Genomic DNA, 27861 nt, shown 5'->3' on the forward strand with positions numbered 1-27861 from the left:
CAGTTGAGAATGAGAAGCATGCTTAAAGGCCTATATTTAGAGGCCAAGAGAAGCGGTTTTGCCTCTATCTTTGGTTGACCCTGTTGCCTGGTGCAGATGAGTCTGCCCTGCAGGCTGGGGCCTGAGGGCTGTACCCTTGGCCTTGGCTGGTCTGCGGCGTGGCCTAAAGTCTGCTTACTCACTGCACCCTGCTCTGCTCTTGTGACTCCTTGCACCTTTGGCATTCCAACCGCTGTCTTGCCTCTGCATTTCCAGGGGGATCATCCCCCACCAGTGGCCTTAGTGTTATTTAAGCAAGAGAGTGAAGTGGGATTTTCCAGACATCCTTGAGATAAATTGTGTCAGACGGTTTGTGCTTAAGTGCTCTTGGCGGGCCTACAGGTGGTTGGGCGACTTTTCCTGTGTGCTTAGCTACTCTGTTAACCCCCGAACAGGCCCACTGTTGGCCCTTAGCTGTGACAGAAGCCTCCCCAGGGCAGCTGGAGCTTATGGAGAGCAAAGGGAAAGAGACTGAGAGGATTTGAGGGAGAGAGAGAGAGAGAGAGAGAGAGAGAGAGAGAGAGATGCCAAAGTACATCTGGAGCAAGGAGCTGGAGAGTATACAGTATGTGTGACAACTGAAAAAATGTTCATATGTTTTGTGTCTCTCTGACAAGGAGGTTAGTCATTTTCTCAACACAGTCAAACACACAAAAGCACCCACACAACCATGCACACACACACACACACACACACACACACACACACACACACACACACACACACACACACACACACACTCTTCTATACACACATACAGTCTCAAAAACACAGACACACACATTCACTCCTCGGCGAGACTGCACAGGGCAGATCACATGCTCGTCATTAGCCCTGCAGAAACGGCCGCAGCAGTGTACAGTAATATTCACCTCATGATGTGACTTCAAACATTTGTCATATGTACACATTATGCACATACAGAGTAATTTGCCTTCGAGGAGCTTTGTGATTTCCTCATTAACTTCTCGAAATGTAATATGTCATTGAACCAAGTTCTGTGGCTCTGTTAATTATGGCCCCATTTCAGCAGCTCTCTCCATGGCAACCTAAAGTTCTGCCTGTCACCACATGAGAGATGAGGGAATAAAGACATTTTCCCATTATGCTGCCACCCCTGCGTGCATATTTCTCCTCAAGACAGGCCTGCTGAGGGCTCTGCTGTTGGTCTTTTAGCTCCCTCTGCTGGACAGTAGGATAACATCAAGCTAGCTATCTTCTGAACTAAGATGCAAAAAGCAGTGACCTAAGTGAATGGTGATCATTGGTAAAGATCATAAACAGTGATTTGGTTTTTAGTTGATTACCAATGAGGAAGTCTTATGCAATAAATAAGGCTAGGTTTAAGGGGTCAGCACTCCTGCACTGACAGTGGGTGTCCGCATGTTGACCTTACTGAAAGCAAATAGCTAAAACTGCTGAGCAGTTGGTATTTGAAAGCTTGGTGGCATCAAATTGAATATCATGAGGCTATTAGCATGCAAATGAGCCGTTTCCACTCATTATTGTTCTGACAAACAAGCGTCTGATAATGGGTGTGTGTTTACATTGCACCTACAGTATAAATGAGCTCAGACTAATTAATGTAAATGAGCAGTTCAGAGATTGGTGAGATGCGACCAATTCACTCTGAAAAGTATGACAGCAAGAAGAAAAGTCAAAAAGGATATTAACAAAGTGTCCGATCTAAGAGAAGTTGAATACTTGAGGATATTGTAGAAGTCTCCTTCTCTCAGTATTGCTTTTATCCTTTCTTTGTTCCCTTGTAAAACAACTGAAGCATGAATACAACTTGCTCCCCTTCAGCTCTTCCTCTAATGTGACACAAAAAAACATTGAGCCCTGGACGCAGATCAAATTTCTGCACTACCAATTACAAGCCTCTGTGTTGTGTGTAAAGTGGCCCACAGGTGAAGCTGCCAAATAAAATGTCTAGAGAGAGCTCATAACTTTCACACCATTTGTTTCTTATCATGTGTTGTTTACTTCATTTTTACATGAAATCGAAGTATGAATGAGGGTCAGTTTCGTCATGAAGGCTCAACTCCCACCAGCAAATACATTTTTGTCTGAAGATGACCACTCAGGTTTGGCAGTGTGTTTACAGGTAACCTTTTAAGGGTTTGGTGGACCAAAGCCAAGACTGAATACAGTCTACTCTGTAACAGAGCTGGCAGAACACTCCACTGCGGAAAACAAGCTCTCAGGTCACAGACTCGGTTTGTCATTCCCCATAAATGAACTCCTCAGCTTGTTGAAAACAAGATGAAGGATGACAAAGTGACTTTTTCCTACTTGCCAGTTTACCACCGCCTGTGGCCTTTGTGCCACTTCTTTCGCTAAAGTGTATTTTTAGGTGTCATGAGGGGTTTAGTCATTGGTGAACTTCTTTTTGACGGATTGTTTTGGGCGAAGCTGCCTGTTCTTTCCTCGCAGCAGCTTCTTTCCTCCTCATGGCACGCTGAAATGAAACAGTGGAGCACCTGCAGGAGATCAATAAAGAACGCAGTGTCTGTTCTTTTAATTTCACTTTTTAAAAGTGGCTCTAAAGTTCATAATGATATCTGATATTTAATTGATATTTTTTCTATAATAACAATGACAAATGAAAACAGAAATGTGACAATGTGAAAGGGGTTTCTTATATGAATCTATGAAGAATTATCACCCAAATCTGCAGCTTTACAGAGCTTTACAGAGAGTTGTTTAGCTGTCTGGCAGCAGCTTTACTCTGACGGTGTCTTTTCAGTAAAGATCTCTGAATACCCACCACTCGCTGGTCAGCTCCGAACTGCAGACAGACACAGTTACACAATTTCTGGCCAAAACTAGCGTGTATATGCAGGTTGTTTAAACTGATATAGGCAATAGACACCTTCCTCCTTGCTAGTGGACAAGTATGCCTTTCTCTTTTCCCCTTGTGTCACATTCAGAAAATCAGTTATTGCAGGTTAAAGTACAATTTGAATTGCAGGACTTAACTCATAATGTAGTATTTTTATATTGTACAGTTTTTCTTTACTAGATTAAAGCACTTGTTTTCGGTATACTTTGTACTCTCCATCGTTTGGCGGTTTTCCAGCACAAAACTGAAATGTTACAGGCAGCAGAGAGAGGAGTCTCAGAGCTTTTGTGAACAAAGATCAGTCTACATCTGCTACAAGCAAGAAATCTCTCATCAGGTGAGGAAATTCCTTCCAGGGTGACATCATTATTTCCATTCTTCCTGTGGAAACAGACATTTCTGTCATACACACTCCTGTCTGCTTGTATTTACCGCAAAACTCTGAGTGTGTGTGTTTGTGTAGACTAGAGTGTAACAATATACCAGGAGTTATCACTGCACTATCGGCTAGCTCAAACATAAACAGTGGTGTGTGTGTGTGTGTGTGTGTGTGTGTGTGTGTGTGTGTGTGTGTGTGTGTGTGTGTGTGTGTGTGTGTGTGTGTGTGTGTGTGTGTGTGTGTGTGTGTGTGTGTGTGTGTGTGTGTGTGAGAGAGAATATATGCTTGGCTGATGGCCATGTGTTGATGTCAGGCTGCATCTGACTCTATGGTGGCATCATCAAGATAAAGAGCAGCGTTTGACCTGGACACAGTTCTTGTGACGAGGCTTAAAAGGGACTGTGTGTGTGTGTGTGTGTGTGTGTGTGTGTGTGTGTGTGTGTGTGTGTGTGTGTGTGTGTGTGTGTGTGTGTGTGTGTGTGTGACAGCTGACAGCTCTGCACTTGTAATAACATCCACAGGCCGGACTTCAGGACTCCAGAGGATGATTGCATAGTGATTCACAAACTCAAACACACACATATACTACAACAATCTGTCACACACACAAAAACTCACACACACACACACACACACACACACACACACACACACACACACACACACACACATACACGTCATTCTTCCCATCCTAAATTCAATAACACTTGTTTTGCTTGTTTAACAGTTTCAAAATTTATTTCCAAAATACAGGCAGTTGAAAATGCATAGTTTTTACAAGACACACATCACATACACAGATACTGAAGAAGGCTAAGGACCAGGGGAAGGCAAATGCAGCAGTGTCCTTACTTTGGTAAAGATGCCCTCCATGATAAGCGTCACACATACAGTACCAACAGATGATTACAGACAGACAGGAAAACTATTTGTTCCCCAATACTTATTTAAAAGGAACAGTCTGACATGTTAAGAAATATGAATGTTTGTCGTCAAACTGAGATGGACATGAAGAAGAGCAATATCAGTTTAATCTCTAAGACTTCTGTGCAGAGATAGCTTTATGTCTGGGACATGATTAGACCTGGGCCCTGTTTGTCAGAAACATCTCAATGCTTAGATGATCCTCAAATGAAGATACTTATGGCCTTAAGATGTTCATAGATAATATGACCTGGCTTAGTACAAAGACTGGAAACAGGAGGAAACTCCTCGCCTTGCCCCATTGAAATTGAAAAAATGATAAATGGACTGCACTTATATCACACTTTTCTACTGTAGCTGGCAGATTGCTTCATTTTGCCTCTCATTCACACAGATTGATGGTGGTAGAGACTCCATGCAAGGCAGTGATCTGACTATCAGGAGCAATTTTTGAGATTCAGTGTTGGATTGAACCACCAACTCTGCAAGTAATTGACAATCCACTCTTCCTTCTGAGCCATATCCCCCCCCCAACGTATGCAGAACTCCAAAGCTGTCTTATTTACGCTGCTGAAAACAGCTGCCTGCTGGGGCTGAAAACGACACTGATAAGAGCGGTGAGACTGAACCAAAAACAACACATTCTCCCTCCCAACTCACCAAATACTGACGCTTGGTCAGTAGCCCTACGCTTTAAACTATGACGCTCTCGCTCTAGCATAAGTTTAGAGATGTGTCAAGGACAGCGTGTCAATATACGCTCAGAAATTGCATACAGTCTCTTTTCAAAATATCCAACTTAGGTTTACTTAGTTTTTAGGTTTACTTCCGCAACAAAACTACTTGGTTAGACAAGTATGTTACTTAACTGGCTTACTTAAGTCTCTATGGGCTCGTTATTACATGTCAAACTTTTCAAATAATTGTCAAAATATAAGTTGTTGGTATATTGATTGTAGCCACTTTATGTAATCGTGATACAAAATAAGAGAGCACAGGAGTTTCTGGAATGTGTGTTGATGTTGCTAGGCTGGCAGTTCCCCTGTACCTGACACAGAGATGAAACTAAAATCAATCTTCCCATCTCATTGTGTTTTTTTTATTGGATAGCAAACCATATTCCTAAAAATGTCAAACTGTTCCTTTATAAAACAGAAGAGAAATACAGGTCTTGTGGTTATCTACTTCTATCAAGCTAACTCCACTTGTGCTTTGCTGCTTTCGATTATTTAGAATCACAGTATTTGAGTTACTTTCTTCATATGTTGAGAGGCTTTGTGAGCATTTGAATAGCAATGTGTTGAGGTGTAAAGAAATAAAAACAGCTCAAGGAAAATAGCAGTCCTGTAATGCAATGTCAGCACCAAATGGCTAGTTATATACCTTTTTATAGCACTTTATATAGCACTTTTTTTACATTAAAGCATTGTTTATTATATGGCTTTATTACAAGTGGTCTACGCATACTGTATATATTAAAACATTTCTTAAAATCCTTCGAGAGATCACACAACCTGGATCGTTTTTTTTCAAAATCTCTGTATGCTAAAATATCCTCTTTAAGTGTGATCATACATCGTAGACCAGATCTTTGGCTAACAGCTACTTGGTGTTTCTCTTTACAGCATTGATTTTATGTTTCTGACATTTAGACGTTAAACCAGGTTGTGATTTCCACAGTGAAACTAACCATGTGGTGTAGAAAGAACTGTCGTTTTCAGTCTAGATGCACTAACTACACCACCTCGACATAGTTGGCTGGGTAAAGCCCCTCACACCCGTCGTCCTTCATCCCCCGACACCAGCCCTGGTCATCCTCATCCTCTATCTTCAAAAACTCCTCACCTGAAGGGAGACAGAAATAAATAATTAAGATTGCAACCGGCAATTCTTTTAGCAATTAATTGATTAATAGTCTGGTCTCAAAAAAAGGACCATTTCAGTTTCCCGGTGCTAAAGTTGACGTCTTCAGATTGCTTGTCCAAACCCAAAGATATTCAATATACCATCATAAACAAATATTCACATGGGAGAAGTTGGAACCCGTGAATAGTTAAAAAAAAAAATTATTAAAACTATTTTTTTACAAAAAAAATGTATAACATTTTCTGCAGACTCAATAAATCAACTAATAATTCCGCCTCTAAAAAGATAATTCAATAGACAAAAAAAATCAGATATTTTTAAAATATAATTAGATAGTATGACATTCATTTCAGACAGTGATGTACACGTTTGCATACTAGTTTTAACGAGTGCAGCATGGTAGGTTTTGTAGGATGGTACGTGTGGATTTACCTGCTTTAAAAGACAGCTCATCTGTCTCCTGGCCAACATAATCATACATAGCTCTTACTCTCACTCCTCCAATAATCACACTAGAGGAAAAGAAAGGGACAGAAAGACAAAAAGAGGAGACAGAGGCAGATGGATGTCAGATCAGCTACACAGCGATTTTTATAGAACAATTTCTTTAAATAAATAATACTCACCTCCTCTCTATTGTTCCTTTCTTTTCGACTTCTTTCTTCCCTTTTTTGTTTTTCTTCTCGGGCATCCATTCCTTAAAAAAATGTTTGAAAAAAAGAATTACCAAACATTTAACTTCAGACCAATAAAGTAAATAAACTTCACATTGAACCAACCACTTTCGTAATAAAATTGGTTGGAGAGGGACAAAAACTGAGATACCTGGAAGTGAGGCCAGTCGGTGGGCATGCCGGGCCCGTTGGTGTTTTTCCACCAGCGAAGGTCCTCATGCTCATCGATGGCCATCAGTGTGTTGTGGAGCTCATTGTACACAGCCCTCACACTAAATAAGTGATGGAGAGGAAATAAGAGAACCCAAAATGAGATTGACAAATACTTAACCTGAAGCAAACCGCAGAACTGAACTAGATGTATACAGTACAGAGCTGTTATCCATATAGTTCACATATAGTTCAAATAGTTCAACTGACATTCACATTTCTGCTGTCAGTTTACGTTGTTTTTTTCTGTATTGAAATATCAGCTAATCAGCCTAAGATTTTTAACAATTGTGACGCTTTACTCATAAGGCTTTACAATGCATCGTAATCTGAGTATTATGTAATCATAACGTACAGGAATATAGGAGGATGGTGGTATTCATTTTAATTTAACCTGCGTATGTTCCTCTGATGCTTATACTGTAACTAAAGTTTATTTAAACCTCTAATTGGCAGATAATGTACTTGCACTGTCATCCACATCCATTTTAAGTAAAGTGTTTCCTAAAAATCAAGCAGATTAATAGAGTATATCATTTCTATCATCTACCGTACATCCCCCTATGGCCCCTTCAGATTTTAGAAAGTAACTAAATTGCTTTTATTGTTATTGTTTCCTTTAATAGATTAGAAGTGAGTCACTGAGTCATGCCATATGTTGCTGAACAGCTTTTGATTCGGGCTAAATTAAGTCAAGTTATTGATTTTTGCATACTTAGCACTAAAGACACAGCTACCTGTTTCTCCACAAACATTGATCTTCATCTAATCAGCAGAGACAGCAACTAACAGCAACCTTACAACAAACACTCACGCAAAACATAGTTGCTCACCTCTCATTGTTGGTAATGTCCAGGTGTTTGTGGATGGAGAGAAAGGCCTGTTTGAGGAAAACGATCCTCTTTCGCTCCTCGTCCTGTGATTGGTCAAAGATGGACTCCATCTCTTCCATGTAGCGTGGAGCGTAGCGGTTCACCTCCTCAAGGACTTTTTCATAGCGGGCACGAACCTGAACATTTAGACACGCTTTCACACACTGCTCAGGGGTGTCATTGGATTCACATATTCATAGACACTCACACAAAGGTATAAGTTACCCTATCCTAACCCCAACCCTAATTCCCTAGACTAAGGTTAAATTAAAACTAGATTGACAACTAAATGCAAAAAAAATAAAAAGTTGAACAAAACTCTACTTGTTCTTTCCTGCCTTTTGTTGGCATTTCAAGGTTTCTTGGCGCCAACAACTATCAATCCGTGAGCCAGCCCAGTAGCCAGGAAAAAGTGTTGGCATTGTACACTTTTTCACAAACCACGGATACGTTGAATGGTGGCCATTTTTCTTTTTCTTATTTCATTTTGATGGGCATTTTTGCGGTTGGGCAGAGTAAGTAATGCATTACGACCAGCGACTCGCAGCAACATTTTTCTGCCGTTTGGGTTTGAAATAGCCTGAAACAGACTGCGGGAAAGTGTGCTGCATCGTCATAAGCTTGTGAGTGTGACCGAGGTACAATACCTTGGGCACCAACTCATGAATACACTGCTCTATAGCACAACTAGTGGTCAAAGACTCCACAGAGTGCCTATAATCATTGACAAAATGCAGTCGATAATCTGGAACAGATGGATTCCAATCAACAGACCCAGTAAAAAAAAATCATGAAAACTCAATGAAAACTAGAAGGAGATGAAACGTGTTGCTTACCTTCTCAGCCTCCTGTTGAGCCAGCTCTCTCTCCTCTTGGATCTTCTTCTGTTTGTCGATGGCGACGTCCGGGTTCCCCTGACTGTGTACCTCTCGCTCCCTGGCTGCCTGCTCCTTACGGCTCACTTTGTGGTACGCCCTCCTGGCTTTATCCAACTGTGGAGGAACCAGAACATAACGTAGTATCTACAGCTGTAAATGAACGAGGAAAATGCAGGACAAATTGTTCACAAAGGAAATGTGTCTGTCTATACATGGACTTTTCATGACATTCAAGAGCAATTCAACCTGTGATCATTTTGAAAACTGAGATGTACCTGGCAGCTCATACCCAGAATAGAATTGTGGTGCATTATGTCTCTGTGGTCCAAATATAAACCTTGAACTGAGGGCTTTTACTTAATGAGCATCCATTTGTGATATTGCACTTTACAAAGTATTCCCTAAAGATTTGTGTATATTTTTGATAAAAAATATGTAATTCTGCTTTAGATGGATTTCCTCTTGTCCTCAGCTGCTCTCAAATCACAGAAAAGCACGGATTATGTAACTATGGATGCTATTTCATTGTTTCTTATTTAGTAATGAATATTAAATGTAATCAAGAAAAATGATCTAAAACTAAGCTTTCAAGGGCTTTAAGTGTTTTTTCTTCCACATATTGCTGTTTACATGATGTATAATACATAGTGTATAATGTATAGTGTGTATCTGTCATTTCCTTTTTGACATTAGGTTCTGCTGCTGCAACTTTGCACACATATTAATGCAATTCTTCTCACTTTGAATTAGCCATTTCATATCAGTATCAGACTAGAGCTTTAAATCATCAGTGTAACACCAAACCTTTGCACCAATGCAGACCTTTTTAAGTCGTTTGGCCCATGGCTTCTGAGCCCGTGTAAAGCCCGTCTCAATGTCCTGGGACTCCTTGAAGCCTCCAAACAACTTCTTGTGGAAGGTGTCCTTCTGCCAGGTCCTGACCCTGTCCCCATCCTCCGACACCAGGGAGCGACAGATGGAGGCGTGTAAGGAGGCCAGCCGGTCAGCAGAGGACAGAAAACACTGCCAAGCCTTCAGAAGAGATCCGTATAGAGGACCTGAGAGAAGACAACGAACACCAGGGAAACACAAATTCCTAAAATGTTCTTTGTGCTTTAGAAACAATTGTAATGACCAGCCACTATTTACATGGAACATATAATAGAAACTACAATATATATTACCATCTCTTATCACAAAAAGGAGATTTAATGATCACAGTAGTAGTAGTAGTAGTAGTAGTAGTAAAATGCGGTAGACAGAACTAGCAGTACTTACTGGAGTCCACTACTGGCTTCCACTTGTTGCTCCACTCACTGAGCTGCTGGGCGTACTGCCTCTCCACACGAGCTCTCTCTTGGAAACACGCCACTATGTCGTTGCAGGCCTGGAAGGCATCTTCTGTTCGCTTCACAGTGGGCTGATAGTTCCCAGGCTGCCAGGACACAAAGAGAGAGGAAGATCTACTGTTCACACAAAATAAACAAGAGGATTATTAATGGACTCAGCGTTTTAAACCCTGATATTAATATCCAATAACATAATCATGATTTGGTTGATGTTTTTTTCCAGTATTCACTACACCCTTTTAGTTTATTTCCTTTTTTATCTTCACCATTTCAGTGCCAGTAAATACAAACATTTTCATCTGCTCACAGTTTAATCCTGGCAGAGTGGCAACAGCATGTAGACAATGAACTGATTTAGACAAAGTCATTTCAAATGTAAACCGAACACTAAAACGACTCAAGTCACACTCGTACTACCACTATTACTTCTACTGCTACTGAGTGTTACCATTAATGTTGCTAACACCATTACTGTTACTTCTATCAATGATAGTATCATTCATATATTAAAACTATTACTACTGCTACTGCTACTACATCTACACTACTGCTACAAGCACTACAACATGGACTGCTATTATTGGTTGCAGTAGTCTTTTTATTATACTGATAGGCTAATAGCAGCACTCCTGCTCTCTCCAGTAATTCAACTTTATTTATGTTGCACCTTTCAAAGAAATACTGTGCTTCTGTGTTTTTAATAACATTAAAAGGAATAGTTCAACATTTTAGGAAGAAACACTTTATACTCTCTTGCCAAGAGTTAAATGAGAAGATTGATGCCACTCTCCTGCCAGGCTGCTGGCTCCAGCTACTTATTTACTGTTCAGACGTGAGAATGATATCGATCTTCTCATCTGACACTCGGCAATAAAGGGAAGAAGCGTATTTGCTGAAATGCCTATCCCTTTAATCATTGCTCTGTTCCACTTAGGTCTCCCAGTCACTGTGCCAGTTAACCAGCTTGCACAAATCTTTGAACCAGCACAGCTGAGTGGTATGCAGCCATTATTAATGTCATTAGTTACACCAGTTCGACATTGAACAGTCAACATTGGTCCGTATCTCATTCTCTTATCAGTCAGTCATAACAAGGTCCAGCTTGCATGCGCATCTCCTTTCACAGCTGTGACGCTGCTGCAGCCGTCTAAGGTCAGGGCCCACGTGCCACAAGTGACACTTAGGTGGCATTAGGTTTCCTGTGGTAAGATGTAATGCAGCGCAGGGTTTGGTCAGTGGACACGAGGACGAGGCCCGGCCATAAAAAGCTAGACGGAGAGGGAGGACAAGAGAGCAGCAGATGCAAGGCCCTTACTGTAATAACATATCTAGAGCAAATGTGTTGTTTGTGGATGTGGTATTTGGAAATCTCTCTGCAATTTTCCTGGCAGCCGCCGTGAGCTCAGCACTCACTCCTACTCCCTTTTTCACTCTCTGTCAGACTCTATCTGTTAGTCACTGACACTTTTAGACAGCTGCTTGAACGTTTCTGGACACCATACATGTTGCCATGTTGTGTTAAATCATCTGAGGCAATGCGCTTATTGCAAATACCATAATATGAACATGTATAAGTAAGACGGAGACAAAAGTGAGCAGAAGTTTCTCTCGGCTGATGATTTTTAAGTGTATTTCTGTCTTATAATGTCTGCATACTTTTCATATACACTAAAAAGGTTTCACACAGTACTCAGCGCACAGCTTTTCTCACTTTGTTTATGCTTCTTGATATTGTAAGCCATAATGCTCTTAATTTTATTTTTTATTTTATTTGTCAAAATCTCTGAAAGTTGATATTTCACGTTTCACAAAAACAATTGCTCTCTCTCAAATTGGAAGCAGACTTTTGTTTCCCTGAGAGAGTCAGAGTATTCAATTAAATACATAAAATATTGTTTGTTTTTTGTTCAACTAATAGATAAGGTCTTCCATGAATGGGACTCTTAACTGTTATTTAAATGCTGCATCAGAAAGGTCAGGTTTAGTTTTATCTGTCAGCATGTTGATGGTGCATCAACTGTGAAGTACAGGTGCTGCAGCTATCTATAGTTAGATTATTCAATATACATATAAAGAGTGTTATTATTTCTTAATTCAATTTCTTACATTTTCAAACTGAGCGATTTGTGTTTAGTGTATGTGATATGTATCAATATTTCTTCTGTTCTTTCACACTTTTAAGGAAATATTTTTGCTTTAATATTTTAGGTTCAACAGTTACCTGGTTGTCACATAGTTTAAAATATTTAGAAGTTAGAATACACATGAGAACGTGCCCCAACGACTTGATGCTTTGAATGAATCACTAGTTTCCTTTTGCCCTAATCAGAATCAATCGGAGTACTTCTTATTAGTGGCCTGCTGTTTCTCTCTCTCTTTCTTCTTTCCTTCTTTCTGCCCGTGGTGGTTTGCACTGATTCTCCTCACTCGTCTGAGAATTAAACAGAAACAGCTGAGGAATCCAGTTTGAGGCCAACGGTAACGCTGCAGAAACCCAGTTGGCCAATCTCTGAGGCAGATGCAAAACGACGACTCGAGAATCTGGAGCAATAAAACGCAGTATCGAAGAAAGTGGCCACAGGCTTCCATTGAAAAAAATCACATTTCATGTATACATATATACGTATGGATATACAGCCAGACTATAAAGGACCACTAGCAGAAGTCATGCTAGCAGTTACCAAGCTGTTAATGGTTGCAGTAAACCTGTTGCAGTACTAGCAGTACTACCAACACTGATAGTTATAGCAATAGTCATAGTATATAAATAGTAGAAGGTGTAGTAGCAGTAGTAGTGGTAATAGCAGTAGGATTGGAGTATTGGAAGTAGAATAGTAGAAGTAAACTATATTCATGCCAGCTTTTGTATTTAGACAGAAATGTTTGTCTTAAAAGAATAACAATGCTAATCATTCCAGTCAAACGTTTACAGTCTGCTGCATATTTCATAAACACCATCATTGTTTCTTTTGTACTTGGAAACAGCAAAAGGATGTGTTTAGAGAGACACATCATAGAATGTCTTTATGAGTAAAGAGGACAGTGGTAGAGTAATATGGGCCCAGGGCTGAGACTAATGCATCACAGCTGCATGTATCTATTAGTATAGTACACTTCTACAGAATGCACGATAATTGGCAATATGTTAAAGTGGTGGTGACTTTGCAAATCCAAAACAAAAGAGCCTAGGTCTGCCGTATAATGACAGACAGCCCTGGAGCATGTCTGCAGGATGACACAGACGAGAACGGGCCTGGAAACACGTCCAACACAACAGGAGGCTGCCAAAATTACAGGAGGCAAGAGATGAAAGTGGAGTAGCACATCGAGGCCAACGGGAGACAAAGCCGGCATTAAAGCGGTAGCACACTCAAATTAGATAGTCGGGCGCTTTGAATGTTGCAAGTGTTTACAGCTTTAAAAACACGGTGGCAAAGCAGAACTGAGTCTCGTAAACAGAGTGCGAAGCAGTTTATATCCAGAAAAAGTAAGATAGTGAGATGTTTGTTACTGGGGCTGAATTGGAAGTAAAGAAGATTTGAGCAATTTGCACAAAAAGTTACAGATATTTCTCAAGAAATAGAAATAGAAGTATAACTGTGAGTGTGATTCATTATGTGTTATCATGTGAATGATTCTCAATGACATGGTCCAGTGTAGATGAATCTAAAGCTTCACTCAGGATAACACTGGAATGTATTGTTTCTTTGTAAAACATGACGTATGCATGCACTTTTTATTTACTAGGTCACTTATTTCTGTTAAACTGATTCACTTTCATCCTTTTCTTTATTATGTCTAGGTGACAACTGTGAATGAAAGCCAACACATCTTGTATGAACAATAAGATACTGCACCTGGGTTCTAAACTTGGTTCTGGTTTTACATTATGTTCTGTAAGTAAAGTTCACCACTTGCTGCAATTTTATGCAAGATGATAGAGATTTTATTTTTACAGGAATTAGTTTGACAGTTTGGGAAATAAGCTTATTTCCTGCGAAAGTTAGATGAGGAGATCAATACTACTCCCATGTGTGCCGTAAATATGAAGCCGCCAGTTAGCTTAGCACAGACTAAAAACAGCTGGAACAGCTGGCTCTATCTGAAGGAAACAAAATCCACCTCCCAGCACACCTGAAACTCCCTAGACTTCAGGAAGTCACTATCTAACGTTTGCTTAAAGTCACTTTGGACAAATTAATGTAAGAAGCGAAAAGACCTCATAGGAGCTGAACACTTTTCCTCATCTAGCAGAAGAACCCACAAATAAAAACATCATGCAGCAGTGCTATAGCAGAACAATGATGTTACAGAGAGAAGGGGAAATTGAAAAATCGTGTCCTGGATCCCCAGAGACACAAGCCCTGTGCTTTACGGTCTACTTTGTCGAGAAACACAGACAATCAAATACCTAATGAGCTGCGCACTATCACAAAACCTCCCTGGAACACAGCTAACCCAAGCACGTCAATTCAGAGGTTACAATGGTTGCTATTCACATTTAAAAATAAAAGCACAGCCTCGTTCACACTGATACCCGAACGACAAAACTGTTCCGTCTGGTTTGAAAAGGAAGGTCACCGGGACTTAAGAGACCAGGGGGAAGTCTTTCTTGTCTCGAAAGACAAACAGACAAAGACAGAGCCACACAAAAAAATACACACAGTCTTACCATCCAGAAGCTGCGACTGCTGGCATCTTCACTGCTGCTGTCTGGTGCTGGCGTCGACATCCTGTTCTCTGAGAGAGTAAAGAGCATATGATTACTTCAGAGTGTGGTATTAATCTGCACACTGACCTTTGTCTAATCAGCTTCCATGTGCAGGTAATGAAGTCTGTGGGGCTTTGTATCAACTATGAAATGTAATTGAAATCAAAAATATGATATGTATATAGTATATATTATAAAATGAGCCTTTCTTGAGTGACAATCTCGACCATGACTATATTTCAGTTCACCAGAAACTATCCCAGTTAGTACAGTATGTGACTCTTATTATTATAGACTGTATTCTCACGTGATGAATGTGATTATGTTTCATAATTCAGTTCAAAACCAACATCACGAACCCCTCCATATGGGAGTCAGTGGAGAACCACATATCCATTAGGAAACCACGTCCTCTCAGCCTTTTCTTGTGAGACATGCTCCACTGACAGATGAACTCACTTACCCCATTTTGACAAATTAGAGTCACAAATGCGTTCATATGAATTACTTTTATAGTGGACATTTGATTATTAATGAAAAGTGAATTGCATGTATGGGGTACAACTGCAGAAGTATCTCCTGGCGCACAAGTACCACTGGTTGGGAATCACTGTTTTATTGTGCAGTATGTCTTCTTCAGGGTCTGTGATCGGAGAGCATTTGATATCCCCTCAGATAAATGGCCGCTCATATAACGGAGGCTCTCTAGACCCATTAAAGAGTTGTAGCTGCTGTTGGAAGTTGATGTGTACAGTAAATCGAGGCATGCCGTAACAACATCAATGAGCATGGAGTCTCTTCTCCCAGCAATCCATCTTTGAAACATGAGCTATTCTAAAATAAATAGGGGGGAATAAGGGGTCATCACATCCTATCATTCACACTCATTTAGAAAAGAAACAAGTACAAAGTTCTGTCTGTCTCTAAATGAAGTGATCTACATGAAGTACTTGAGGTCTTTGAATGACTTTATGCTCGTCTGGTTCCACTTCCCAAAAAGAAACTTTTCCAGTTAAATATTTAAGCACATAGCAGTTTTGCCTTCTGGTGTTTCAAACCCTCGATGCACTCGGAGCAGAGCTCCACCCAGACACAGCCTTCATGTCTTGCCTGTTTTTCCTCCCTGCAGCCATCTCTCCATGGCTCTGTTAGGCGCACAATTAGATTCAATGATTTCCCTCCACATCCTGCTGTTCACGGGGCATCACATGCTCCAGCAGGAGCAGAATGCCATGCCTCTCCCTGCCTCGGTCTTCCTCAGCTCACTGGTGTGTTACTCAGCCGCTGAGGTCTCGTAGATTACACAACCCTGTGTTCTGCCGGAGGTCAGAAAAATAATGAATCGCCTCACTTTTTAACCCTTGACCTGGACTTCCTGTCCCCTGGCTGCCTTGGTCTCCTCGGGGTACTGTGTCTGAGTTTCCAGAGGAAAGTGGGGGTGGGGGAGCTCTGCTGTCCCTTCCCTAATATCAAATCATTTGGCGCATTCCTGCAAGTTTTACTAAGTAGTCTCTGATCTCATGACACAAGCGAAGTGCCTGTGGGAATTTAACTGTATATGAGATTTATCCTCTTACACAAGCAAGTCACTTAGCTGTAATCTACTTGCAAGCCTCTCAAATGTCATTGTATACCCTTCATATGCATTATGATCTGTCTATGTAAAAGAGAAAGCATGATGTGCAACTCCGTATCTACTGAAAGCAATTTGATGGCACCATAGAAGCCTTTCAAATATAATTTCATAGACTTTATGATCAATTCAAACATCCTCCAAAAGGCCGGGATGGGCCTCTGTATCCTGAATATGTACAAATAACAATAATATATACATATATAAATGAAACACATTTAAATTAGAAAAGCCTGACTGGAACTTCTGATCGGCTCTCTGTGTCATCTCTGATATTCGTGAGGAATATTCGTAACATTCTGACTTTCATTGAGCTACAAAAGTTAAAAGCTATAGTTGTAGAATCACGTACTTACATTTGCATTCATTCACTGTCCTATAAGTTCTACACCGAGTATACTGTATAACTTACCACCTACCAGCACAGATCTAATTCCACCATGGGTCCTCCAGACTTTTAGAATCTCTTGGCAGGTCAGACAGGAAATTTGTTTTCAAAAGTCCTGTAGCGACCCAGTCCTCCCAGTGTCTAAAACTCTAACTTTTCCTGTAGAATCTGTACAACAACTGACTGAAACTGAAGGTCATCCGCGTTATAAGATCCCATCTGGAGTTTCCAACCAACCAACTCTTTCACCCCTGAATCCTGCACCCAGTCTGGCACACACACTCACTCCTCCCCCTGTCCCCGTTTCATCTGTCACACATAACTCACCGCACACACACACATTGCATAGAGGAAATATATAGTAACGAATGAACTCACAGAGCAGAAATAGGAGCTCAATCACTCCATTAGATCTCTCTGAAATGCAGCTACAGCCATGGAAGGCTAATAAGCCGCTCCCAGTTGCTTACCTCTGTGAATGTTGGGGCCCTCTCTGCTTCAAACCCCGCTTTCTTCTTCTGTTGGGCAGCTTCAAACTTTTTTCCAGTTCAATCTTTGTGCAGACTCTGAGGCTCCTTCTCTCTCTCCGTCTCGTCTTCTTTAAACTTCTCCTCGTCCTCTCCAACTTTGATTTTCCACTCGTTCTGGACAGTGCTGCTCCTGCTCTTCCCTTTTCTTTGGCCCACTGTTTGTGTCAGATGAGTTGGCTTCTTTTTTTTCTTCTTCCCTCCTTCTTCTTCCTCACAACCCCCCCGTCCCTCCCTCCCTCTCTCTCTCTCTCTCTCTTTCTCTCTCTCTCTCTCTCTCTCTTACCCTCTCTCTCCAAAACAGCTGCAGGAAACTCTTGTTCTTTGTACTCCACCACTTGTTGAAGATCGTCTCTGTTTTTCTCTTTCATTCACTCGCTTCACCTCCCTCAGGTCTTAATGAGGCAGGCTATATTGTGTTGATGTGTGTGTGTGTGTGTGTGTGTGTGTGTGTGTGTGTGTGTGTGTGTGTGTGTGTGTGTGTGTCAATTGGGCTATTAACTATGTTTTACTATTTTGCAAAGAGGCCTGAAGTAGCATGACCAGATAAGGAAAACTCAACATCCATGTGCTTGTATATCCCCTCTTCCTCCCCTCAACACTCCCTCGGGATAGTTCAGTAAGCCTGCCTCCACAGCTGGAGGATGCATCCGGTGTGTGTGTGTGTGTGTGTGTGTGTGTGTGTGTGTGTGTGTGTGTGTGTGTGTGTGTGTGATTCTTTGAAGTCAGAGACCCCTGAAGAACTGTTCACACTCACATATGCCGCTCTTTCTTCATGCTGAACTTGTGAAACGTTGCCTTGCCAGAACTTGCCATGTAAATAAGTGGGCAACTGTTAACGCCCAGCTACAACCTGCTGTTGGGAAACAGTAATTTTATGTTAGTAATCCTATAATCACATCTGGAAGGATAGTAGACAGATATCATGACAACACTGTGGATCCTGTGATTAAATATTATATATGATAGCAGCCATGAGAGGCACACGGCGGGTAAAGTTGATATTATAATGTTTATATTCAGCATGCAGTGGCACAGTGTAAAGGCTTATGGACAAGTTAAAAGAATATTATAGTGATTCTAACTACAGATCAGCCTTCTTCTTCTGGTCAGCTACTGAAATAAAGACTCTTAAAATAAGTTTTACTTTGTTTAAATGTATTGATGTAAATGAATCCTTACATTTCACTGAAGAAAAGGTTGTCTCAGTACAAAAGTCTTACAGCAAAATCATGATTTACTTTAAAGCCGTCCATTATTCATATTGTATCATGATGTGACATAAGTATACATTTTAACATGTGAATGAAACCGGGCTTCGTAATATGTTTTTTTAAAGGCATATCTCAGGCCACCCACTGAACAATTTAGGTCCAACTGATCTAAAACAGAAGTCAACGCTCTCACCTGCTCTCTCACCTGCATGTGTGAAAATCATTGACTTTGCCACGAGTTGAATGCAGAAGTGTTTAAAATTGATTGTTTCCAAGCTTTGACGTTCAAAATGGATATCTGCTGGCTGAACCGTTGTCCTGCATCTCTGAAGAGTGATTCAGAGCAGGACGTTAGAACCGAGAGTCAAATCTGTATGTAAGTGATACAACTCACTGTTGTGACCCTTGGTATGTTCTATCTAATATCATATTAACTGGTCTCTTTGAAACTAATTCCACAGATCGAATTTAAAATATGTTGGCGGACTATACACCCCATTTTAAAAGCCACCAACATACTGTATTTATATTCGGCTCTGTTTATTGAGGCATTGATACATCTTGCCTCAACACATCTGCCTTGTAAGGTCGATATTCAATCAAGTCTAGTCAAGTCTTTTATCGTTTATCCTGCTGCAAAAGTGTTTATTTACGTCTACACATTTGTGTAACTATAACTGTCTGCAAGCTTTATTGTGAAGTTTTCAACGGAAGTGTCATACCCCTTCTGGTCACAATGAATAACTGCAACTTTATTTTGATAAAAATCTGTAGTTGCGTGCTTTGACCACTAGAGGTTAGAATTATGCGTGATTTTAAATATCAGAAAGACATTTGTCTGTTTTCTTTTATTTCTACTTAATCTTTAACATAAACCAGCATGGTGAGTGTGTGGCTATGATTCCTCACCGTAACGAGTGCAGAGTGCAGAAATACTCATAATTGTAAATACACAGGTTGTCAGTCTGAGGCTGGCTACTTGTGTTGTAAATCGTTTACTTTAAAAGGTAGTTAAGTGCACATCACAACTGGCCTTTAAGTTTACTGTCTAATATGCTGTAAGGACTATTTAACCTGTTTTGTTTCTAATTTATTTAACATAATATTAATATAATTGATATTATAATTGATAATGTTTGTGCGTTTCTCTTTTCTTTTACCTCAATTTAGTTTTGACAATATCATCGTTCGCATATTTAAAACTGACGAGTATTCCTGCCTTCCAATGCGTAACTATATATTTTGCATGTTTTATTTTGAAAGTATCATTCGGAAGCACAACTATGCTGTGTTACTTTTGACTTTACTAGTAGAGTGCAGATGCCGTTCCTCACTGTAACCACTAGAGGGCAGAAATACTAATGACTCTAAACCGGTTGTCCGTATATTTAACGATTATTTATGCCCTCTGGTGGCCATAATGCGTAATTACAACTATTGTAATCGTTATATTTTGAAAGTATCATTCGGAAGTACTATTATGTTGTGTTGCGTTTGACTTTACTAATAGTAGATGCCGTTCGTCACTATAACCACTCGAGGGCAGAAATCCTCATGATTGTTAAAACATACAGGTTGTCCGGATCACAGACTGGCCTCTTCTACTGTAATGATTGTCCTGCTAGAAGGTAGTTAGTATATAAGTACCCACCACAGTTGTCCTTGAAAGTTAAATACAATGTTATGGAGCTTGTTAAACCTAGTGCGTTTCTCTTTTCTTTTACCTCAATTTATTTTTGATAATGTCAATATTCACATAAATTGAGGGGTATTTCTGCCCTCTTGTGGCCACAATGCGTACAGCTTTGTAAATGTTTTATTTTGAAAGTATCTGTCGGAAGCACAACTATGTTGTGTTGCGTTTGACTTTACTAGTAGAATGCAGTGGCACTGTAATGCCAGTAGAGGGCAGAAATACTCACAATTATAAATACACAGGTCCAGTTGAGAGACTGGCTACTTGTTCTGTAAAGCTTTTACTGCTTTCAGGTTATTCAGTACACAACACAACTGTCCATTAAAGTTACTGAAGACGTATGTTGCGCCTATACTTCATAATAGTGATAAAATAATAACACGGGGCTCTGTAGTCTGCACCAAGATGGCAACATTATTTATTTTTCACACGTCTGTAGAATCTTTTTTCTCGTTCCCTTTTCCGTTTTGCCTTCACAATAAAAGCCCCAGACACATACACTGGAACACTGTTTCTTAGAGAGCTCTTATGGTAACTCAGAACAACTCGCTTCTCACTTAGCAACTCAACATAATGGCTTACAATATGTTCTAATAGAGAGAGAAAAATGCTCGACCTGTTGTGTTTCTCTTATATTTGATCTCAATTCAGTTCTTACGAAGTTAACACTCTTGTATTTAAAATTCACATGTGTTTCTACTCCGGTCCACTAGGCGGCGGTATTGTTCTCTAAAGCTGTCTGCTAACAGTCAATACACAAAGCAACATTTAAAAGGCGGAAGCGGACGAGGCATCATTCATTCGTTTGTCCGCCTCGACGGTAACATCTCTGGTGGTAAGTAGATATTACGCATTTCGCAGATTTTTTTTTTTTAACCACCCAATATTTGGATTAGTATTGCAGTTATACAGCCAACGTTTTCGCAAATTACCGTTGTTTTATATCATAGCTAATTAACGTTACGTTAAGATTTAATTCGGTTTGATTAACTGTAACATAAGCTGTTGGCAGTAAAACATTTCGGCAGTAGTTTGTGATATTAGTGGTTCATTAAAGTAAAAGTCTGCTTCGGTGGATATATTATGTGAAATGTTTTGCACGTGGCTCCGACCTGAAGCGCATGTCCTTATAGAAACACATGTTGTCTGGTGCTTAAACATGGCACATATAACTGACACGGTGTATAACTGACACTATTCTAAAATGTATTTGATTGTCGGCCGTTACTGTCGTTTGCTCTCGTATACAAACCGTCGAAAGCAGACGTTAACCCGGTGGGCCTAACTCCACGTGGTAAGCCTAAATGACCAGGTGACGTTAGCATGTTAGCTAACCGTATCATGATGTACTGCTCGTCAATTATCACATGTGTATTACATTTAGTTTGCATACGATATAGTGTAGCTTTAATATTGAAACGGTAGCGTTATGCGGATAGAGTAGTAGCGTCAGTAGTATTGAGTAGTTCTCTCTCCCCTGATGACTTGCACTGGGCTCTGAGTCTTTTTGAAGAGAAACGTGCATCTTTGGCCCTGACAAGCCAGAGTTTCTGAGGAGACGATGACTGAATGAATGTTGGCCATATGTTACAGTGATGGAAATACCGTAACACGTGCTTTTTGTCCTTTTCAGGTCACCTTCAACACGTGGATCCACTCCTAGACAAAGCTTCGATTGGGTCCAAAGAGGTATGTAATATGTAAGTGTACTCTATTATTATTATTATTATTATTATAAACGCTTTGATAGCAACCAACAGCTCTACCAGATCATGTGGCGAACCCCTTTTCTAAATGATGGACAACTGTCTAGTTAGGAACTGTGACCACCATAGAGCAACGAGTACATGATTTACTACGGCTGTGTCTAGTACTCATAAGTCAGACATAACTTTAGTACCAGCACATCTGTTGAGGACCATACAACTTAATAACTGACACTCTGAACCTGAACGCAGACTTAAAGAGCCCTCGTTCAGGGTGGTCTGTGATTTTTGGTGTGTGGAGGCATTTTTGCCACAATCATCTTTGTTGGAAGTTATTACTGTAAAGTAGTCTGCTTGGAGCACATCACTGAAGATGGTATGATGACTTTAAGTGTGTGTGTGTGTGTGTGTGTGTGTGTGTGTGTGTGTGTGTGTGTGTGTGTGTGTGTGTGTGTGTGTGTGTGTGTGTGTGTGTGTGTGTGTGTGTGTGTGTGTGTGTGTGTGTGTGTGTGTGTGTGAGAGAGAGAGAGAGAGAGAGAGAATCAGCTACTGCGACCCAGTGCTTTTGTTATGTCCACTCGTTCCTGCAGGTTGTCTTAATCTCAAACTGTAGTGGGTTTAGCTGTCGTGTCCCCTGATGACTTGCACTGGGCTCTGAGTCTTTATGAAGACAAACGTGCGTCTTTGGCCCTGACAAGCCAGAGTTTCTGAGGAGACGATGAACCAAAGACGGTCAAACGTGTTAACTGTGACAACGCGCTAACTGTTGCTGTTTTATCTTCTTTCTTCTTCAGGTATTTCAGGACGTGGCGCCGCTCATTATAGACCGGACTTGAATCAGGTTTGTCTTAACACTGCGTCTCTTTACAGCGGACACTGAATGCTGATCTCTTGTGATGTACAGCACTGGGCTCAGAAAATCAGTGTTGACAGAAGTGCAGCTCTGCCCCTGACAAGGCAGACTCTGAGGAGACGATTGACAAACATTCATTACTTAAATCTTGTTGGATTATGATCTGACCTCTCGCCCCCTTTCTGTTTCAGGTGCTGGTCTTCCTGCAGACATCATCCGTGATGTCATTTTGTTCAAATTTGAACTTTTTATGATACTTAATATTGTATTTCTGTATCTGCTCTGATTAATGAAATAAAACGGTCTATATTACATTTGTTTCTTCACTTTCCTACAAAATACGTTGCCACATTAAGAGACTGTTGATTGAAATGATGTTTCTGTTTTGGGGTTTATGAGTGTTTGTGATTATCCTGTAGACTGACTCTAATCAGTGAGAAGCTCGTACTTATTATGAGTGTAAATTAAATGACATAATCTAAACTCGTGATCAAACGTTTAACTTGAGTCACTTTAATGTGTTTTTGGGTTTGCCTCGTGCTGTTTTGGTAACTCACCCGATTTTATTATTTGGGGTACACATAGTATTGATAAAATACTTATTGGCTACCTCCAACAAACTTGTGTAAGTATAACATAAAACAGGTGTGAAGAGGGACTTTAAAATTATTACATTATATTTCACAAGTGTACTGTACAAATATGGAAGTGGGTCAGTGGTAGTGCTATGAAATTGGATTTCCTGTAATAGTGCTATACTTGGTGTAGTTTACAATATGGAATATTTTGGTAATTTGCACATTAGTGCAAGCTAAACATTGGGTTCAAACTGGAAAGTACTGAAGCTATGAAATTATTGCAATCGTTTTGTTTTTTAATACAAATAAATGGGAAAAGTTCTGTAGTGGATCCAATGTGACGAGCTGATCTGTCTGACGAACAAACCTGACATTTGAAACCATTTATGTTTGTGTGAAATTAATACAAACTTTCACTAAACCATACTGAAATAGTTGATCTATTAATCGGACAATAGATTGTAAAGAACATTGCAGCAAGCTATCCCACTGTCAGGTGTGCACATGATGCAAATCAATCATTTATAAATAATACATTTCATATAAATGTATTCACTAAGTTGCTCCTTTTGGTGACATATTGTGAAAGGAGCCTGTTGGTTCATTCTCTGTTCTGTAATTATTTCATATTTTAAGTCCCGTCTGAACACAAAATGATTATCAACCAAGAGACCCAGTATTTCAGCAGTACTCCATATGAAATGTACTTGCATGGTTGTAATAAGCAACACTTTCAGCCCTGGGGTTGCTTAATGTGCAATGGTGTATGAATATGTGTATTTATATATACTCTGTATTATTCAATAGTACCACTAGTATAACGTCCCTATGAAGTGAGTCAGGGAGTAGAGCAGGTTTAGTAACGTTGTCTTGCTCCACGCTGAATATCCGTGAGAAGAAACTACAAAAACACAAAATGATAACTTTGTTTCTGTATCTTTATTATAATTCTAACAATGTATTATCTCTTAAAACATTTGAAATTCATATACGTCTATATGAACGTGTGTGTATATGCATATCACATATACATATATTCTGTACGCTTTCATCAGTTCATATTCTCTTTTTTTTTTTAAAAGATCTCTTAAAGGAAAAGAAATGCTTTCTATAGAGTCTGACCGATTCCCTCCCGACAGCAACGAGCCACCTTATCTTGATAACTTCTAAATGCAAAGAGAGGATCAAACCAAATGTTTATCAACAGCGACTTAATAAAACAGAATTGTATCAGTCCGATTTTTTCCCATTGCCGTACCTTAAGTTATTAATTTGCCTTATTTACACTAGCAAACGTTTTTTGAGACCTGAAAGAAACAAGTAGAGTCTGGCTGTGCATGGAGGAAGGCAGCCACATTCTGCTCCTTCACCCTTTCAGAAACATGCCCTTTGGATGAAAATGATTTCAAAACCTTTAAAGGGAAATGTGAAAAGCCACAGTTGCTAATGGAAATAGGGCCATTGCATAATACGTGGTAATAAACAATGAGCTGTAAGCGTACGGGGAGACGTCAGCGGCTGCAGAAGGTGCTTTGTACAAACAGGATGAAAACGTAATGCTGTCAGGTCATTAACAGTGGAAGCGAGGAGATGTGGAGAACAGGTCGAACTGTATAGAAAGCAGAACAGTTAAATAAATACATTGTACCTTTTCATGTTAAACATTTGGAAGACAGAGATTCTTTAGAACTTTTGAGACTTTTTTTTTTTTTTTTTTTTACATCTTAAACCATAATTAGTTGACCATTGTTTTCATCGTCCTTATTGCTATTTCCTTTGCATTCAAATATCTCTTCTTGAGTCTTGCAGTTGCGTAAACAAATCCATCTTAATCACCGTTGCTCATTCACATGCCTGTGTGTTATGTGCACATGATCTATGAAAACTCATCTAACTTTTTTTTGTTTTGTTGCAAAAACAGACTGAGGACAGCAGGGCCGGGAGCAGAATAAACCCCCCATCTGTAGCCCCTGATGTGAAAACGCACGTTTGATATGTTCGAGGACTCACAAGCAGCAGGAGAGGTGACGTGTTGTTCAAGGTAGAGAGGTCATGAGAGAGCCCTTATATTTGATCTCAGCAACAGCGAGAATAGCAGGACGGAGTTTATAATGAGATGTGAATGTGCAGTGGAAGCTGATGGGCAAAATAAAGGGACTTCAGTGCAATTGGAAATGACATTAGTGAACGTGACCAATCAAAGGAGGGTGGCAGTTATCCAGAATACAGAAATCAATTTAAAGTCCTGCTTAAATAAAGGAATACATCATTTTCACTTGACGTGTATCGTGGGCCTCCCCAGTGTAACAGTTGCTACACTTTCAGTATCTGCATGTTGTTAAGTGACAAATAACTTTTAAGTGAGTAAATCATATTTTGAGGCAACATGTAATTTCGATTATAGCTTCACAGTCCGACAAAAGCAAAACAGTAAGAAGAGTGTTTCTGAAATGTGCTTCATATTAAGTTGCAATGCTTCTTGTCACATAGAGGCAATGTTAAGGGTACTGTGCACGAAATAATCTGCATCTTTCAGTTCAAAAATACCTATATACACACGCATATATTTATATATAACCAGCGCAGTTATCTCCATCCCGCAGTCAGAAAATGCACTGACTGCACAAGAGCGACACACCAGTAACCAAAGGCAGAAAGCAGGAACTCTGAAGCTATGATAACAGTAAGGACGATGAAAGTCATGATGAATAGTAACAATAAATCTCTTCATATCAATATTAGTATTCCAGTTTTCCCATTTAAAGTTTAAAAATTGTAAGAACAATCATAGTATTAAAACTTGATATAAGCATTTCTCTCCGATCCCCTCGGCTGGGTGGCTGCTTGTTTCCTCCTGGGTTTTGTCGAGAGAGAGAGAGAGAGAGAGAGAGAGAGAGAGGGAGAGAGAGAGAGAGGGAGGGGGGCCACTCCTGTAAGGAGCAGGGGGGATTGGGTGGGAAAGAGAAAGAAAATGGCAGTTTTTCCTCTTCCCCTCCCCTCTCCTTTCCAGTCTCCCTCGGACGGAAGGTCTGAATGGTTGTACAACAGTTGTCTCGACGCTGAGGAAGTCTTTCGCCGTAAATCAAATCCTCGGGGGGATTTCTCTTCACATTGTCACGTATGCCAACGTCTAACAGTTGAAAGCACAGTCTGTCTCCTTTTGTATAAGTATATCTTGGATCCAAACATATAGTGTGTCTATATACGTGTCCCATAAACTCTTAACACAATCACTTGCAAGTGCTTGTGTGTATTTGTGTGTCTACATGTTGGTGTATGCATGCAGGCATGTATAGTAGTAACTCGGGTGCCTGTGTGTGTGTGTGATTCTTTTTTCTTTTCTTTTTTATTCTGTTGGTCTGGGCACTTATTTTTGCTACAAATTTGTGATACAGTGACCAGTCTGTATGTGTATATATATTTATTTATATATATATCATTATAAGACTTAAGATGATAAAGAGCTATAGAGAAACACAAAAGATCCTGATCACAGGACCTGCAGTGAGGACAGAGCCCTACCAGTGGTGAGGTAAAAACGAGACACAACCAATCAAAGCTGAACACACAGCCAGACTCCTTGGTTTGAACCAAGGAGGCAAGTCATCCGTCTGCGCCCTCGTCCCCTCTAAGAACAGATGTGGAAGCTGTCATGATATACTGCCTTATGTCGTCCTATGTTCACCATTCGGACAGAAAAAGCGTAACACCTGCAGACATTTACCAACATTCACCCTTAATTAACCCGCAGTGATATTCAGACACGTTTTAAAACGAACAATCCACTCACACGGGAAGAAGTTGTCATTGATGCAATCAAAATATTCGTGGTGGGTTCCACTCTCAAACCTAAAGAGATTTAACCAGGGTAAGAGGTAAGAGGACTATTCAACAAGATGGCTGCATGACGAATGACACCTTTATCTTCTTCTCTAGCTCGCTAGCTCAAATGTGTGTTTTAAATCAAACTGGCTTTTGCTTGTTCCTCTCAAGTATTTGGTTCGATTTCATCTCTGTTCTTCACTCGTAATATCTGCTGCAGCCACAGTGTCCTCATACGCATTTTAGATGAACGTGTGTTTGTGGTGCTTGTTTGTTGATTGGTGTGACGGTGCATGCATGTGGGGAGTGTACTTGTGTATATCAGCCTGCCACAACTCGAGAGTGCCAGCCGGTGTCTTTATGGATCGTCAGCCCTTTTTCCATCCCTGTGTTTCCATCTCCCTTTGGGACTTGACTCCCTCTTTCTGTCGCTCTCTGTGTGAAATCTGTCCCCCCCGCATTTGTTGTGTGAATCCACTATGGATAGCAGCAGTTTGTGTTTTCCTCCCTCATTGACTCCAACCCCTCCTTCTTTCTTACTCTCGCTCTCTCTCTTTTTCTGCCTCTGCGTTTGCAACCTCAGCTCCGACTCCCGTCGTCCCTCCTCCTCTCAGTCTGTCCGTCCCGAGGTGAGAGGACCGAAATGGGAAATGGGCTGCTGGACAGCCTGAGGACAGAAGAACAGACATAGGATACA

The 27861-nt window shown here is 40.3% G+C and overlaps 2 protein-coding genes, 1 long non-coding RNA gene and 3 other non-coding genes across 9 annotated transcripts in view; 4 read left to right on the plus strand and 2 right to left on the minus strand.

The window, feature by feature from the left end:
* Positions 1 to 3954: 3954 nt before the first annotated feature.
* On the minus strand, positions 3955 to 17508 carry si:ch211-51c14.1 (protein kinase C and casein kinase substrate in neurons protein 3). Of its 3 annotated transcripts, none has more exons than XM_068728019.1 (10): positions 17239 to 17508; positions 14709 to 14776; positions 9966 to 10122; positions 9510 to 9745; positions 8646 to 8801; positions 7771 to 7946; positions 6879 to 6999; positions 6680 to 6750; positions 6486 to 6565; positions 3955 to 6032 (listed from the first exon to the last, which is right to left on the minus strand). In XM_068728019.1, the coding sequence occupies exons 2-10, from the start codon at positions 14766 to 14768 to the stop codon at positions 5923 to 5925; spliced, it is 1167 nt and encodes a 388-aa protein (XP_068584120.1). In that variant the 5' UTR covers positions 14769 to 14776; positions 17239 to 17508; the 3' UTR covers positions 3955 to 5922. The 3 variants fall into 3 exon arrangements, with proteins under 3 accessions (XP_068584120.1, XP_068584122.1, XP_068584121.1); XM_068728021.1 differs by lacking the exon at positions 17239 to 17508 and adding an exon at positions 16800 to 17007; XM_068728020.1 differs by lacking the exon at positions 17239 to 17508 and adding an exon at positions 16793 to 17007.
* Positions 17509 to 18814: 1306 nt separating this feature from the next.
* Positions 18815 to 23076, plus strand: LOC137885655 (uncharacterized). Of its 2 annotated transcripts, none has more exons than XR_011104841.1 (5): positions 18815 to 18885; positions 20919 to 21040; positions 21839 to 21905; positions 22706 to 22752; positions 22956 to 23076. It is a non-coding gene; the product is annotated as an uncharacterized lncRNA (long non-coding RNA). The 2 variants fall into 2 exon arrangements; XR_011104840.1 differs by having other exon boundaries at positions 21839 to 21894.
* On the plus strand, positions 21675 to 21766 carry LOC137885754 (small nucleolar RNA SNORD88). The gene has a single exon (XR_011104869.1). It is a non-coding gene; the product is annotated as a small nucleolar RNA SNORD88 (small nucleolar RNA).
* On the plus strand, positions 22538 to 22629 carry LOC137885755 (small nucleolar RNA SNORD88). Its single transcript, XR_011104870.1, has one exon. It is a non-coding gene; the product is annotated as a small nucleolar RNA SNORD88 (small nucleolar RNA).
* LOC137885756 (small nucleolar RNA SNORD88) lies at positions 22797 to 22886 on the plus strand. The gene has a single exon (XR_011104871.1). It is a non-coding gene; the product is annotated as a small nucleolar RNA SNORD88 (small nucleolar RNA).
* Positions 23077 to 24268: 1192 nt separating the features above from the next.
* Positions 24269 to 27861, minus strand: part of shank1 (SH3 and multiple ankyrin repeat domains 1) — a 72931-nt gene continuing 69338 nt past the window's right edge. Inside the window, exon 27 of the mRNA XM_068727875.1 lies at positions 24269 to 27831. Coding sequence (XP_068583976.1) covers positions 27744 to 27831 — 88 coding nt within the window. The 3' untranslated portion in view covers positions 24269 to 27743. The remainder of the gene's footprint in view (positions 27832 to 27861) is intronic.

Source organism: Cebidichthys violaceus, unplaced genomic scaffold (genome assembly GCF_023349555.1).
Source record: "Cebidichthys violaceus isolate CVI_PGR_0920_01 unplaced genomic scaffold, fCebVio1.0.p SCAF_40, whole genome shotgun sequence".
Classification (NCBI taxonomy): Eukaryota; Metazoa; Chordata; class Actinopteri; order Perciformes; family Stichaeidae; genus Cebidichthys; species Cebidichthys violaceus.